Source organism: Triturus cristatus, chromosome 1_1 (genome assembly GCF_964204655.1).
Source record: "Triturus cristatus chromosome 1_1, aTriCri1.1, whole genome shotgun sequence".
Taxonomy (NCBI): Eukaryota; Metazoa; Chordata; class Amphibia; order Caudata; family Salamandridae; genus Triturus; species Triturus cristatus.
The window spans coordinates 823263000-823278515 of record NC_140579.1 but is presented as its reverse complement, the minus strand read 5'-3'; the positions used below and the strand labels follow the sequence as shown (position 1 = coordinate 823278515).

The following is a 15516-nucleotide window of genomic DNA, read 5'->3' as shown; positions in this document are numbered from 1 at the left end:
GCCTAGACAGCGAACTCAGTATTACATGAGGTATGTTTCACTATCTGAAAGGGCTTACAATCTTGCGACAATGTCACTTCTTTCAAATTTTTACTGTTTTTGCAGGCTTTACAATTCCTGCATGTAAAAAACCCTTTGATTCCTATTGGCTTCATGCTTACCAGTACTACTGCCCTGCATAAAGTGTCCTTCAGGGATTTTGCTCTCTTGAAAGTGATTTGGGGGGAGGCCTCAACGCTATTTGCTAACTCTGGGTCTGTCTGTGACACCAGCCTAAATTTACTGAGACTCTTCCGTACTTTATAGGCCTGCCTATTGTACGTTGTGATAAATCTGATTTTTTCTGAAATTTCTTCTTTGTCATCTTTTTTCACTGCTAACAATGATGCTCTAGATCTCTCAGCCACTTTCACTCTTGCAGCCGCGGCCCGTGGAGGGAGTTTTGCAATGCAGGGCGCACAACGAAATTCGTTTTATTTATTTAATTGTTTACTTACCTCCAATTATCCATATTCTGGTTTTTAGTACCCCCCACCATGCCCCTCCCCCGCCTCCCCACAGAACTCCCTCCACGGGCCGCGGCTGCACTCTTGCCTTATTAATAATTGACAGTGAGTATCCTCTTTCGAGGAATCTTTTAGTCATGATTTCTTCTTCTGCACTGAAACTTTCAGGCACACCGCAGTTGCATTTTGTCTGTAAGAGTTCACCCAATGGTATGCTGTTAATCAGTGAACTCGGATGGCAACTTCGTGCATGTAACAAACTGTTACCTGCAGTTGTTTTCCTGAACAGCGAACTCTCCAGTTTAACGTTCTGAACTGTGAGTCTCAGATCTAAAAACTCTAGTCTATCTTTTGATCATTGACTGGTGAATTTGAGATTAAAACTGTTCACGTTGAGGGAGCTCACAAATTCTACTGCTTCATTCTCGGTGCCCTTCCAGACACAGAAGATATTGTCTATGTAACGGACCCACATGGCCACCTTTTCTTGAAACATAGACGACTTTCTCACTACTTTCTCTTCCCAGTATCCCATATAGAGTCCTGCAAAGCACGGAGCAAAACAGGTCCCCATAGATGTACCAAGGGTCTGTTTAAAGATCTTATTGTCGAAGAGAAAGTAGTTCTGTGTCAAGCAAATTGACATCATCTCTATAAGCATCTCCGTATGAAAGAGATAAGAAATCGATCTTTCATTGAGAAAATGTCTGCAAGCTTTTAAACCCAAATCATAGGGGATGCATGTATATAGGCTCATGACATCAAGAGATAAAAGGGAATAGTTACTTTCCCACTGGAGTTTCTCAAGGCATCTTAAGAAATCCCCTGAGTCTTTTATATAAGAGGGCAGTTGGATAAGGGATAGCGATAAGGGATAGCGTTAATATTTAACGTTGTGAAGTGTGCAACACGAATGCCCACTGTGGCAATGATTTTTGTATTAAGAAGCAGGTTTGCTTTTTTTGCATCTAGTAACTTTTTTTTATGTAAGCGCGTACTCCCTTACTTTGAAAAACGTCCTTACTTTATTGTTCAATGAGAACTATCTAACACGTAGGTCTTGGGAATGTTGGTCCCCCGTCCGCGAACGCGAGCGTAGATCGCGGTGCAGTCAATACGGTGCAATATTTATTTATTTTTATTTGACATTAACTCATGATGTTTTCCCGATGTGAATGATTTATCTCTGACAGAAGCGGCAGGAATAATTGTTTAATTCTGTTGAATTCGCAGAAATATATACTCGTGTTTGAAGTCTGTTTTCACTGTTATCTGTTTTGTTAAGTCACGTGTTTATTTAAAGAAACTCGATTTCACTAACGGCACTCGTGATCAAGGGACAGGGTCCCGAAACGCGTCGAGATGCCAAATTCTTGCCAATAAATCACTGCTTAAGAAGTCAAGTTGGAGTCCGTGGTTGCTGTTGTTTCTCCTTGGAACACTACAGTGAGATTTGTGAGATATATATATATATATATATCATTAGACTTGTCCCAATTGACACTCAGGCTATAGTGGTGCCCGGCCAATGCCAAGCCCGCCTAGACAGGGAGCTTCTAACTGCTGTCCTGCCTGAGAAGAATCTCCACCTAGTTACACTCTTGTTGCAGTTGCTGTGTTATCTATTGCTGCCACTGTCAATGCTGTTCATCTTCTGGCGCAAACATTGTATGGTCCATGAGCATGCACCCTGCATAGCTGCACACTTGCTCCCCATGTGGTACTGATGAGGTGAGGAACCAACCAGGTTCATAAACCTCCATCACCTTTTTATTCAAGCAACAAGAAGGCCCCGCACAACCTGTGTACCTGCACCCTGCAGCTTTCCTGCATTCACCTTTCTGTGAGTAGCCACCTGAGCCCCCGGTTTGAGCAGAACCTCCTGCCACGAGTTACTGTCGCTTATTAACTTCTGTTTCATCCTGTGACTGCTGTTCTTTCTCCTGAGACTGTTAGGTCGCTGCAAACAGACCAGGTGGAAGAGGGTGTTCCCCGTTTCAGGCTTCCCTGAAGCCGCAGGCAACAATACAAAGACAAACTAGGTACCCAACTGTGAGATCAAAACCAGTCTGTGAGCAGACTTTCTCCTTTGAAATATAGTTGCTAAATTTACCATTGTTAATTGCATGTAAAATAAGCACAGTGAATGACAGAATAGCCTAGATACATTTAATAAAAATGCCAAGAACCACTACTACTTCACTATTTTGCGAATTGTAATTAAACCTCGTATTTCCTTTCCTAAAAGAACAACGCTGCTTGAACACTATATTTATGGTGAGTGATACATATACTGCCTGGACTCGATGTTTCCCCCACAGCACCCTCCCTCCAAGAATAGTCTTGGCCACATCACATTCCAAGTTTAAGAATAGGCTTTACCCAACACCACCATCCAAGAGTAAGTCTTACTGTCCAACTTCATTCCCCTTGAAGGTCAACACCTGGTATTTGTGAACTCGCCAGTACCTGGTGTTTGTGAACTTGTAGAAGTACCTGATTTGGAATATTGAAGGATAGTTGCAACATTAATTGCAAAGTTTGCACACCTTCCCCATAATTGCGCAGACCCCAGAGAACGCCAATGCACTCTACACCACTTTACTCAAAACAAATGCACTCCACGCTACTGCACTCTACACCACTGCACTCTCAACCAGCCTACTCTGCACCACTGTACTTTTCTCCACTTCACTCTAGGTCACTCTATGACACTCAATTCCACAATACTCCACTCTACCACACCACTATATGACACTCTACTCCATTAAACTCGACTCGACTCTGACACTCTACTGCACTCTACGCAACTTCCTCTATGCCATTCCATGCTACTTTACTCCACTCTACACTACACCACTCCACTCTGTTCCACTCCCCTCTGACATTCTATGCCAGTATACCCTACTCCCCCCACTCTACAACACTCTGCCATTCCACTCTCCTACACTACTCCAGTCTATTCCTCTCCACTCTATGAGAATCTACTCCACTCCACTCTACTCTACAACACTCTACGCAACACCCTCTACGCCACTCCACTCTGTTTTACACCACTCCACGAGACTCTATGCCACTCCTCTCTCTGGCACTCTACTCCTCTCTACACCCTTCTACACTGCAAAACTCTTCTCCCTCCATGACACTCCACAACATTCTACACAACTCCACACCACTCCATGGCACTACACTTCACTCCAAGCCACACCACACCACTCAACTCTACTTGACACCACTTTATGACACTGCACTCCAGCTACTCTCCTTCACCCCATTAACATTTAACCATGCTGGTGTACAACATAGCTAAGACATACTGGCAAAGCCATTAGCTTTTGCATAGGCGATAACCTATTGGCTTTGCCAATGCTTGTCTGTTTTAGCCTCTGCGTTGAGATTGAGTTTGTCAAATCAGGTATATATGATTGAGTCCACTCGTGAAAATCCATGCTTAGAAAGTGTGTCATGGATTTCGAGAATACACATCATCTTCTTCCTGGTATTTTCTTTCAGACCTTTACTCAAAAGCTTTCTGAATCCAGCTAAGCAGGCGTGTGAAAAGAAAGACTCTAACAGAATGAAAAAAGGCCTGTACCAAAACTTTCAAACATTTTCTCATATTGGCACTAAGCCTGTACTTCTAAGGTGGCAGGTCTATCTACGATCTTTTTCTCCTTTCTATAAAGTGGTCTAGCAAACAGGATCAAGCTCTTAATAGCATAGATAGAAATGGCCACAGGCCCAACTCCCATTTAATAGGGGAGGTTGCCTGGAGACGTAATGCACCACAGTACATGATCTTGCAAAGTGTAAGACACCCCACAGTTTAGCATCAAAGGGGTAAAACCTTTCAGCATGTTATTTTTCAAGATTGACTCATCGTGTATCCTCATTTTTGAAAGTGAAACATTCTGTGATCCTTGGAAAATTCAGGAACAGTGGATGATGTCTGTATTGAGTGGAAGGCATTTACGGTGGAAATAAGCTGGCAATTTATCCAAGCCTTGTACAGAAAAAGGGCGGTGCTCATTAGGGAGGCACAAGAACTCGGGGACAAAATGATGTTGACCAAGACCTTACAGAGGGATGTCCGCCTAGAATGAAGGCCCTACCACCTTTATTAGTTATTGTATGAATTAAGTGCCTTGTGCTCTGTGTAAAGAATTGACCATTTGCTCTTCTCAGACTGCTGGCCCTTTGAGTGACTCTAGCCATAGGGGAACATGTGGGCTGTTGTAGCCTTATGCTTCTCTCTGCAACATGGACCCAAGCAACTCTGCTGTCAAGTTTTAAACCCTGTAAACCTTCTCTGGGTCAGGTGCTAGCATATGGAGTCTGACCCCGTCAAGTACATCATTCAAAAAAGAGGTTAACTGGGAACCACATGTTTTAGACTTTATATTAGATATATGGCACTGCTGTTTATTGTTTTGGTTCGTGTTCAGATATTCTTAAATCCTACACCACTACATTGTATATTGTAATACTGTAAACCTAAGATACACCAGGTCTCATTTGTCTGTAGACAATAACATTTTGTGGTGAAAAAAAGAGGTTAAAATATTACTTATGAACAAATTTCTGCTCTAGGTCTCACAATTTGACTCAGTATCTACACTCATGAGTATTATTCGAATGTTGGATCATGTCTATTGTCATGTCGGCTTGGTCTTATGGAGGTAAATCTCCTCAATTTGTGAGCTTACAAAGTCTGTACCTCTCTTGATTATGTTGTTTGCTTTTCTGGTTCTTTTTCCGATCATCTGTAAAGCACTCTGATACCCTCACGGGTCGTGTTCGCGCTATATAAAACTTCATAAATAAATCTGTCATAGAAGGGTACCAATGCTTAAATTCCAGAGAACATGTCGTGGGGAGTATACTGCGAGGCTATTGAGAGAAGACAATTTTAGACAATCTGTGATGGTACTGTGCAGAAATGACCATACTGTAGTCCACACACAGACTTATAGCGCATACAATAGCATATTAGCCTCTTTTATAAAGGAGGTGTGTGAGGCAGCTATGATGGGAGCTGGCTTGTCATGGACAATCAAGGAAGCGATTTTGAAGCTGCCCAAACAAGACAAAGATATCCTAGATATAGTTTCACTCCAACCACTGTCCTGGATTTGAAGATTCTGGGGAAAGTGATTGCAACTCAAAAACAACAGGTTCTTTCGACTTTGGTACTTCCAGATCAGAATGGGTTTGTACCGGCAGAAACACCTCCTCTAATTTAAGTAGGCTTTTTCATTTATGACCACTGTATCTGAGAAGTACCTACAATATCTGTTGTGGCTTTTTTTTTTTTTAAATGGAAAAGGCTTTTGATGTGGTTAGCTGGAATTACCCATTCGGTGTACTTAGATGCATGACATTTGGAGAGTCAATAACAGGATGAATTTAGCTTGAGCACACAAACCATATGCAGTGAGTATTTGGAAGAGGAATGAGACAGTGATGTCATTCATCCCCCACATTTTTTGCATTCGCCACGGGGTCTCTAGCTAGCAGTATAAGAGCGCACAGACATATTAGGGGAGTTACACTGGCTGACATAATTCACAGCATTTTATTATATGCAGATGGTGTAGCTTTATATACAAGTTATGCTGGAATAGATCTATAACTTACCATGGCAGTGATCAGCCAGTTCGGCCTGGTCTCAGGGTTTTTGGTCAGTTGGTGTAATTCACGGCTGTTCTTGATGGTATTGAATAATTCACACATACACAAGCGACAAGATCCACTCCTCTACATCCAAGCCACATGGGGGATCATATATACCATCAACCCAAAGACGAGCTCGAAGGCAAGGTATCTAGAATGCGGGAGTCCTTAAAGCGCTCACTTGGCTTCTGGAGGTGGTTACCACTGTCTGTTGCTGGGAAGGTGCTGCTTTCAAAAATGACAATACTGCCAAGGCCAATGTAAGTATTCGCCAGTGTACCAGTCTGCACTCCCTTGACTGTATTGGTAGACCTCATTCTTTGCTAACTGAATAAACTATGGGGTCTGGTTGCAGAAAAGTTGTGCTACTTAGACTCTACTTAGTGATCAAAGAGAGTGTTGTGGGATTCCTGAACTTTGAACTGCATTATTTGATAGTGCAGTTGCAGTGGGCGACCCACTGGACAGCACAGTTAACATCAGAAGAGGGCAGAATGATTCAGAGGACCTTGGCTCCAGATGAAATTGTATTGGGAGCAAGGAATTGTGAAACTTCAAGTCTGGGAGCCTGCAGACTGCTCGGCAATAATGGATGGGTTTCGGGAAAAAAACAACCAACGTTCCACTCCATGGAAATACCAAGCAGGTGCCTGATCCCTGGGGGTTGGCTTAGACCGGTACAGTCTGGGTTTGGCTGGCTGATGGGGCTGCAGAGGTCTGTACAATGTGAGCTACACCCACTTCTTTGAAAATGTATGACTCGTAGAGCATACCGCAGGGCCAGTGTTTAATATTTAGATCCTTATTGGGGTAACAAAACTGACTTAGCTGCCTAGCGCCCCTATTGGGCGAGATTACAGGGATTTCACTGTGACTGGGGAGTGGTAGGAAGATGATCACATTAGTATGTGCAGCGGTGAGGGACAACATCAAAACTGAACTAGAAACGCTTTGAGGAAGGTGGATGAAGGACTTGTGCACGGAATTGATAGATGCTAATTGGGAAGTGGTGTTGGTCTCCATGCATGCCAGGTTTAGGCTTGTCCGTGTAAGCCTTTTCACAGAGTGTATGGACCCCTGAACGGTTCAGCTAGATCTGTTTCAGGGCCAGCGGTCAGTGCTTCTAATGCCATGTGGGACAAGCACACTTCTACCCCATGGTCCGGTGCTACCTGAGTCTGGACGGATACCTGAGGGAAGTATCAAATGTGGTGTCCACTTGGCTAAATTAACAGGCGACATGGGTTGAAGCAGGGATAACAACTGTAAAGCAGAAAAGACAAAGCAAATTGACTGAGAACACACCATCACCACTCCATCGGAACACAAGTACAAATGTCATGCCTCATCTCAGGTCTGTAATTAAAATGTTAACACAGTAGAATACTTAATGGAACTAGGTAATTACTATGAAGAAACATTTCCTGCACTGACCCACAATATTTTATGTGTGTATAGCCTTCATTCTGTTACTGTATTATAAGACTGAGTTTGCAAAAAACAGTCAAAAGAAAAAACACCCTTGTAAGGTCCTTTGGAGTTGAAATCTCTGATGACTCTAATGCCTTTTGATGTGGAGCTCACGCCCCTGCCCCGCTCATGTGATAGCTCAATATTAAAAGGTATTTCCTGTATCACTGTAAATGCCATTGAAGGAAGAGTAAGCTGCCCTATAGATGGCTCTCATGTTCAGTGCCTCTTCGTCCATCTGACGTACACAATGGGAATTAAGGGAAACAACACATAAAAAGAAAGAATATATAGATCGTTTATTAAAAACTTTGGATTGCACTGCCCATTTTGAGAAGAAGGACTTATAAAGCAACAATGGTAGTGAGTGACACAAGACAACATGATAAGAGAAATTTGAAAAAAAAATTGAGGGAGGTGTTGATAGAGGCTTGGCCGAGCTGGAAAGAGACAGGAGCTTAGATAGACATGACATTGTTATAAGAAAGAGCACCTGTCCTGCTCGTCTTTAAATTAAGTCCTACTCCTTGCTTTTTTTCAGATGGATGAGGTCATACACTTGGATGATGTTTTAGGCTACATTGACCCAGCGATCTCGGTGCCTAACACGGTACGTGATAAACTGCATAGAAATCCTGGGAGCGCTGTGGAAAAGGAAGTGTGGAATGGTGAGGTGAACGGATAGATGGAGAGAGCACGCAGGGCAAGGCTGGAGACAAATGCTTTGGTGTATCTGTAGTAGCTCTACCCCAATAATGTTTGTTCCTGTCCATCTTCATGTTCTGCAGCTGCCTTTCTCTGGAAACCACATGGACTTGTATGGTGATGACAGCAGAGTGACTGCATCAGTCATTGGCATGACTAGCAACTCCTGCCCCGCTGACTTGGCCATCAAACAGGAGCTTTCAGGTGGGGTTAGTCTGTGGCTGGCTTTTTGTCAATTCTCGCCAATTGCTTCAGTAATTGAACACCCATGGGGATTGGTCTGCGTGAACACATTAATGCACCATCCAATGTGATTGTAACTTTCAGCACATCTGAGATCCTGCATAACCCTGCTTTTCGCAATGTCTGTCCACGTGCTAAGGGATCCTAAGTGTACACTCCCAGTTCAAGAGCTTCATGTCTAGTTTCAGCGTCTAGTGGGTCGCACCTGTTAATGTCAGCTCGATGACTGCATCTCTTCAGGTTGCTTGCAGGCTGAGATGCCTTCGGGTAGCTATGCGCTCTAGAAGTACTGTTTCATTCATTCATGCAGTCATCTGATTAAGAGCATTTCTTGCAGTCACAGATCCGGCATTTGAATTCTTTGGGAAAGATATGTGAGCAATGTTAAAAACTGACAAGTGGAGCAAAATTTATGTTTTGAAGTTAATAGAATGCTTGATTTACTCAATTAGAGAATAGAGGAATTACATTTTTGGACATTATCGGTTCTCTTTTTTGTTTTCCAGATGCAGAGAATAGAGCAATGGCCAAAGAACGTCAGAAGAAAGACAGCCACAACCTGAGTAAGTCTTTGTTGAAGTGGCACCTCAAGGTGCTGAAACCCTTCTCACGTGGGCGCACGAACAGTGAGGGAGAACACACATTGTCTGTACCCATTATTTGTTAAAAATGTTCTTCCATATGGACATCTCTGGTTTCATGTGGAAACTTAGACGGTAAAAACGTATCTGAAAACAATAAACTGCCAAAATCTTGACCTTACATGTATCTTCCTATAACGTGTTAACCTATGTTTAATTCCTAAATCCAACCAGGCCTACTTGCCACATGCATCGGAACGGAGTTCATTTAGTATTCTAATTCCAGTCGTGAAATATTGTGCTTGATAGTGAGATTAGATGCATGTCGAATTTTTCGTAAGGAGATATTTATGTAAGGTGAAGATTTTGCCAACCTGTGTTTTGCAAAATTTTACATATTTTTAGTGTGTGTTTTTGCATAGTATTCTCCTCTGACTTTAGGTTTTCGAGTGTTGGAACAGGAACAGGTTGGATCAATCTTCATATCTTGTACACATTCTTAAACTAGCCCATTTAATACTTACGTTTCCTCTCATCATTGGCTGGAAATGTGTCCATCTTTGAGGAAATGTATGTTGTGTTAAGGTTTTAAGTCTCAGGGTTCTGTGACAAGGCATGCATCCTGTCCAAAGGCTAACTTAAAACATCGGGGGCTGTATTATGTAAAGTGCCCCAGGGTCGAACAAGCGTGGGTGACTGCTTCATGTGCCCGTACGGCACATCAGTATTACAGAAAGGGCAGCAAGTGCTTATGCGGCCCCCTTCTGTAATACAGATAGCGCCAGCACATATGTAGTGCCAGCACTATTCCAAAGGGGTGTTCTCTCATATGCATAGGGGAGGCCCCTTGCATATGGGGGAATCACTTTGCCTCCTTGCCAGTATCATATTGTGGATGCGGGTGCAGGCCACAAAAAAGTGGTGAACAGTGCTCTCTGGAACGGTAAAGGAGGTCCCACTGACCCCCATCTCACCCCAGACTTTCCCCTAAAGGTGGGTGCAATCACTCACTACACCTCCCTGCACATTATCAGTAATACAGTGCACTGTCTGTGTTTGGGCCCTGCGCACCTAATTATAGGTTCTCCACGGCGCAAACAAGGACAGTGCTTCCTTACTGTAATAGGGACCCTGATGGAGTAGTCTGGTACATCCAATCCAATGCTATGTACATGGCTTTACTGGTTCTTTCAACTTGCGCATACATTATATTGTATTGTAATTGCATTTATATAGCCATTACTACCCTTGACGAGGCGTCGAAGTGCTTTTTCGGTGAGTAGCACGCTACTCCAGAGCCCAAAAGGATTAGTGGTTAATTAATAGAGTGAAATATTAAATTAATTTGAGCATTGGATATGTTAGTCTGTTATTTGGATTGAGAAGGATAGTGGAGGGATAGAATATGGAAAGGTTTGCATTTATATAGCGCTTGCTACACCTGATAAGGTGTTGATATGATATTTCCAGTCCAAAGTTCACCTCTGCTGGCTTACCATAACCTTCTGAAGGCATTATCCGTGGATGGCTTCCTGTACAAAAAGATCTCCACAATCTAGACGGTACCTTTACATTGCCATGGTGGTGCTTTGAGAGCAAAGCTTCTTGCCCTGGGGTGCGGCTCTTCTGTCTAAAGTGAAAAGAACCATTTGAAGACTTAGTGGGTGAATGAGTTATTGCTCCTTTTTCCAGATGAGGGTGCAGCTGTGTCGAAGTAAATTATAAGTTCTGCAAGTATGTAACCAGTAGTAACATTTTGACAAAGGAGAGTAAATAGTACATTCTTCCCTTTAACAAAGAGATGATCCTGTCTGAAGTGTCAAACATTACACAGAATGCGAACATCATTCTTACTATTAAGAGAGAGCTTGTTAAAATGGACAAGAATGGAGTTTTAATGAATTATGAACTCTGCAGAACAAAACAAACTGCACAGCTCACCTAACTATCCAAAGAGAGGATCAGTAATGTCTCAGCACACACACTGAACAGTAATAGTTGATTCATCCAGTAATGGCAGAAAAGTTGGACATCCATGTAAACTCACCACTCCGCCTGTACTTTTTTATGCCATTCTCTGCCAGAGTTGTATTAGGAGACCAGTGAAAAAGATTAGGTCAGTGTTGCTGTTCAGTGCCCATAGTACAGGCGCTCCCTTTCATTAGCTGACGGTCTGAATTTGAGTTGAGGGCTATTTCAAATACATTTCCAGCTTTTCTGAGGACAGGCTCTCTGTGCGTGCTTGATATAGTCCCTTTGTTAGTCCCTTTAACTCTGGTTCACTGTTTCTGCTGAGTTAGCATAAAGCTGGCACCAGAGGAAATACAATGTTGTATTAAGATTGTGCTGGTGAAAAATAGAGTTCTTTCAACCAGTTTCCATTTTCTTTTAGTTGAAAGAAGACGGAGGTTCAATATCAATGACCGGATCAAAGAACTGGGGCTGCTCATTCCTAAGGCCAGCGATCTGTGAGTATGAGCAGTGTCATTATCAGCATCGCCTTCACCCCATGTCCCTTAAGTCAGTGATCTTTGAGCGGGAGGTGTGGCACAGCGGCCAGGGCAGCTGACTCCAGAGCGCGGGGCTCACAATTCGATCCCCAGCGCCGGAGGCAGATCAGCTCATCATCATCATGTGACTCTGGACAATAGCTCACTTAATCTCCCCGATGGCCCCCAGCGCTTGAGACCCTTACGGGTTATTAGTTTGCACTTTACAAATACCAGGTTATTTGAGTCGGAGCATCACTACCTAGTGAAAACTAGTGATAAACATCCCTTTCGTTATGATCCAGCTGTAATTTCTCAATGTAAAACCTCATTTACCGCTGTAAAGGTACTGGACCCTTGCCACTGTATATTACCTTCAGGAGACTTTACATAAACATGAAAAATCAAAATACAATTATTATTTAAGCCAATGAAGAGAGTTGGCGAGTATTTTAAAGGGTTTTATTTTCTTAGTTAAAAGTGAAGTTTTTCTGACCCTTTATTCATTAGTCAAATATCAATCGGGTTACAGAATTGAAAATTAGGAAAAATAGCCTTAATGCAGAACATATTACAGTCTGCATATAAAGCATCACATGTAGAAAAGAAAATGTGGTGCAAAATGTCAGTCAAAACTCTTAGTTTCTAAGAAAAGAGTGAGTCTTGCAAGGCTAATCAATAATTAATAATGGCAAAAATCTCCCATAAAGAGAAATGCATGCATAGGACAAATACATCTTTTCAAAAGCAGTTAGTCAAAGCTTGGAATTTAAAGTTTAGCACCTAAAATCTAAACATGTTCTGATCCTCTCAGCTCTCTCTCTCTGCTTCGCTGTGCTGTTCCTCTGTCTCAGGAGCTGCAAAATAGCCCCCACAGACGCAGCCCCGCCTTCTCTCTCTATGGCTTCCAGTTATCTGACTACTGTCCTGCCTGGCGTTCAGGAAAAAATGAGCAAAAAGCCACCCCTTCCACTTGTAAGCCATATTTCAAGCAAAAGTCCACGTGTTTGGTCCTCATAGCTGGTCCAATCAGAACTTCAAGACACATCGTCTCCCCATGGGCTGACTGGATACGTCATTAATCAGGTGTGTTCTTTATTACATGACTTCACATCCTTTTACATTTTAAAACAATTAAATTTTCTGTAACAAAAAGTATTAATTGTGAGTTTTTCTCTTCACTCCACTGTTTAAACAGGCTACAAAAAAAAAAAAATGCAACATAGTGAAGGTCGTAGAGACGGAAACAGGAGGGCATGATTTATTAACAAAGCCCTTTCATTGAAAGTTGGTAGGGAAGAGGAGCACATTCCATTCTAATCTTCAAGGACAAAAACTGCAGTAAGCTGAGTCCACTAAAGCAAACTGAAATCACGTGGTTTTCTACAGTGTAAAAACACATTTCAGCACATTTCTACTCTTGCAAAAATACATGTTAATTCAGTACAATTATATGCTATTTTGAAAGTACAAATATATTTTCTAAATTAATGTGCATTCTATAGTGAGATTACATATTGATTAATCACATTTAAACATGGCTGTTTAATTAATTGAGCATGTTTTTACATGAAAGCACTTTTAAACTGAAAGCATTCTGACCAGGCCTTATTTCATATTTTCACTTGTAGGTACCAAAAGTGTTACCCTTTAAAAGCATCTGATTCATGTTCTCACTTTTCATGCACCAAAATCTGCCTCTTAAAAAAGAATACATTTGACCAGGCCTTATGTCATGTTTTCATTTTGCTTGCACCAAGATCTGCATGGCATTTTAGAAATGCTGTCTGCATCTTTTTGTCATATAATAATGCATACATTTTATAGGTGAAATCTGAGCTCCATCAGTTGCTCTAGGCTATGATATTGCTACAGAGGGCAAGATGTCTGCAGTACGCCATTGAAAACTCCTCATATGTAGATGATCACAGGAGTACCATTTCTATGTAAACTTTGCCTATTACAGTTACTCGTATGTTTTATGTACGTTTAGGCCCACCAGGAGCAATTGTAACATAGCCTAAGTACACGTGCTCTAGGGAAGTTAGCAGTGCCTAACCCATTCTGATCACACTCAAATCCACAGTTCCATGATACACTTAAACCTTCTCTTTCCACAAAACGCCACTTGCCTGTATACAACTCCAGCAGAAACACAAACAGTAAGTACAGCAAAGATAGAGTTGAAAGGGTTTCAAACAATGAACAATGTCTGCTCACTCTCCACACCTCCTGTGTTACCTTTCCATTTGAGTGGCCTGCCAAACCCTAAACTAGGTATCGTTCCACCCTTGAAACACATCAGACAGGGTAGTCCTTCAACCTGTGCAATACATAGGATATCATATTGGTTATCCTTTGTACCCCAGAACAATAACTGGTACTTCACCCCTGGTACTCATCCCCAGACAGAAGGCAGAATACCTTTTCAGCTGCTGCAACAACATAGAGCTGGGCATCATTTCAACGGGACACTCTTGATACTCACTGGGATTCTTGCTTAACACAAAATGGGTATTTTCCAACCCTGTCTGTTTACATTAGATATGGGATTTGTCAAGTACCACAGTGGCCAAGATGTCTTGTGTATCCTTGTCAATGTTTTCACCCACATCCTGGTGCAGATTTCCCTCTGCCGGATAATGGATCCTCTTGTATCATGGCCAAGGTTTCTCCGTGTACCGTGGCCACGGGTCTATAAGGTATTATGGCCGTGGGTTTTCCTGCATGTTGGCTAATGTTTCCCTTGGTATCCCTGTCAATTTTTTCAGATATATTCCTCTCTATTTATATATACATTTAACAGTTTTGTATAGTTCTCTGGCTCTAATGACCGTATAGGTGTGCTTCACATTTAACACCAGAAACCAATAAATTAGATAATAACAAGTAAGTTTGGGACGTTGTTTTGTGCATTCTAATCGGCAAAGCTTTATTTGTAATCCAGATTCCAAATTTAATGTCTAATTTTCATAATTTGCTGGTTTTCAGGCTTTCTCTTTGTGCACATATTCCTTCTTGATTGATTTCTCTTCCCTTATTATTTACATTTCACATGGTGGTACCAGTGTTTCCACATGGTGGTACCAGTGTTCCACTGATAGTTAAATCGAAGTACCCCCTCAATTGAATCGTAAGCTATGCTATGTGACGTGTATAGGCTCTTAGGACACCATTTTAGGACAAGGGCTATTACTTCGGCTGGTGGCTTTTCTATGATTTTCATTGGGGCTAGTTGTTTGGCTCTTCTTCCTCAGTGACCTGCGTTGGAATAAAGGAACTATTCTGAAGGCGTCTGTGGATTACATACGGCGGATGCAGAAGGAACAGCAAAAGCTCAGAGTATTGGAAACCCATTCAAGGCAACTGAAGATGACCAACGAGCAGCTCTGGGTTCGCATACAGGTACACATGACCCCTCCTTATCCTTAAACTAAACTGTTCACTCACACACTCTTTGTCTCACACTTACTCCCTAGCACCCCATTCTTACAGTCAGCCTATCCCCACCACACTATTGACAGAGCTCACATCCACTACATGTACTGGTCACTCATACACTAGCATCTGCACTGCAATCTGTTTAACATGCTCACATCTATCCCTTACCCTGCACCCCGCCTATATTCCTTGCTCTCAATCAATCAAGGTTTATATAGCGCGACTACTCACCCGTGAGGGTCTCAAGGTGCTGCTCTAAACTATCAGATTTCAAAATCCTTGCACCTTACTATCACTTCTAATACTCCATCATCTGCACATCCACACATCACTTTCTCAGTTCATGCTACCCACGAACACTACAGTCAGCTGCCACATCCGCTCATTTCTCTGTACTCCACTGATAGC

The 15516-nt window shown here is 42.3% G+C and overlaps 1 protein-coding gene and 1 long non-coding RNA gene across 5 annotated transcripts in view; one reads left to right on the top strand and one right to left on the bottom strand.

Annotated features, from left to right (window-relative positions):
• The window catches only part of LOC146871124 (uncharacterized), an 836775-nt gene that overhangs the window by 788735 nt on the left and 32524 nt on the right, over window positions 1-15516 (bottom strand). The window lies entirely within an intron of this gene.
• TFEB (transcription factor EB) overlaps window positions 1-15516 on the top strand; it is a 205180-nt gene that overhangs the window by 188441 nt on the left and 1223 nt on the right. For all 4 annotated transcript variants that reach the window (XM_085650292.1, XM_085650293.1, XM_085650295.1 and 1 more), the window contains 5 exons: window positions 8191-8259; window positions 8438-8558; window positions 9104-9160; window positions 11571-11646; window positions 14925-15072. In XM_085650292.1, the coding sequence (XP_085506418.1) occupies window positions 8191-8259; window positions 8438-8558; window positions 9104-9160; window positions 11571-11646; window positions 14925-15072 (471 nt within the window). The remainder of the gene's footprint in view (window positions 1-8190; window positions 8260-8437; window positions 8559-9103; window positions 9161-11570; window positions 11647-14924; window positions 15073-15516) is intronic.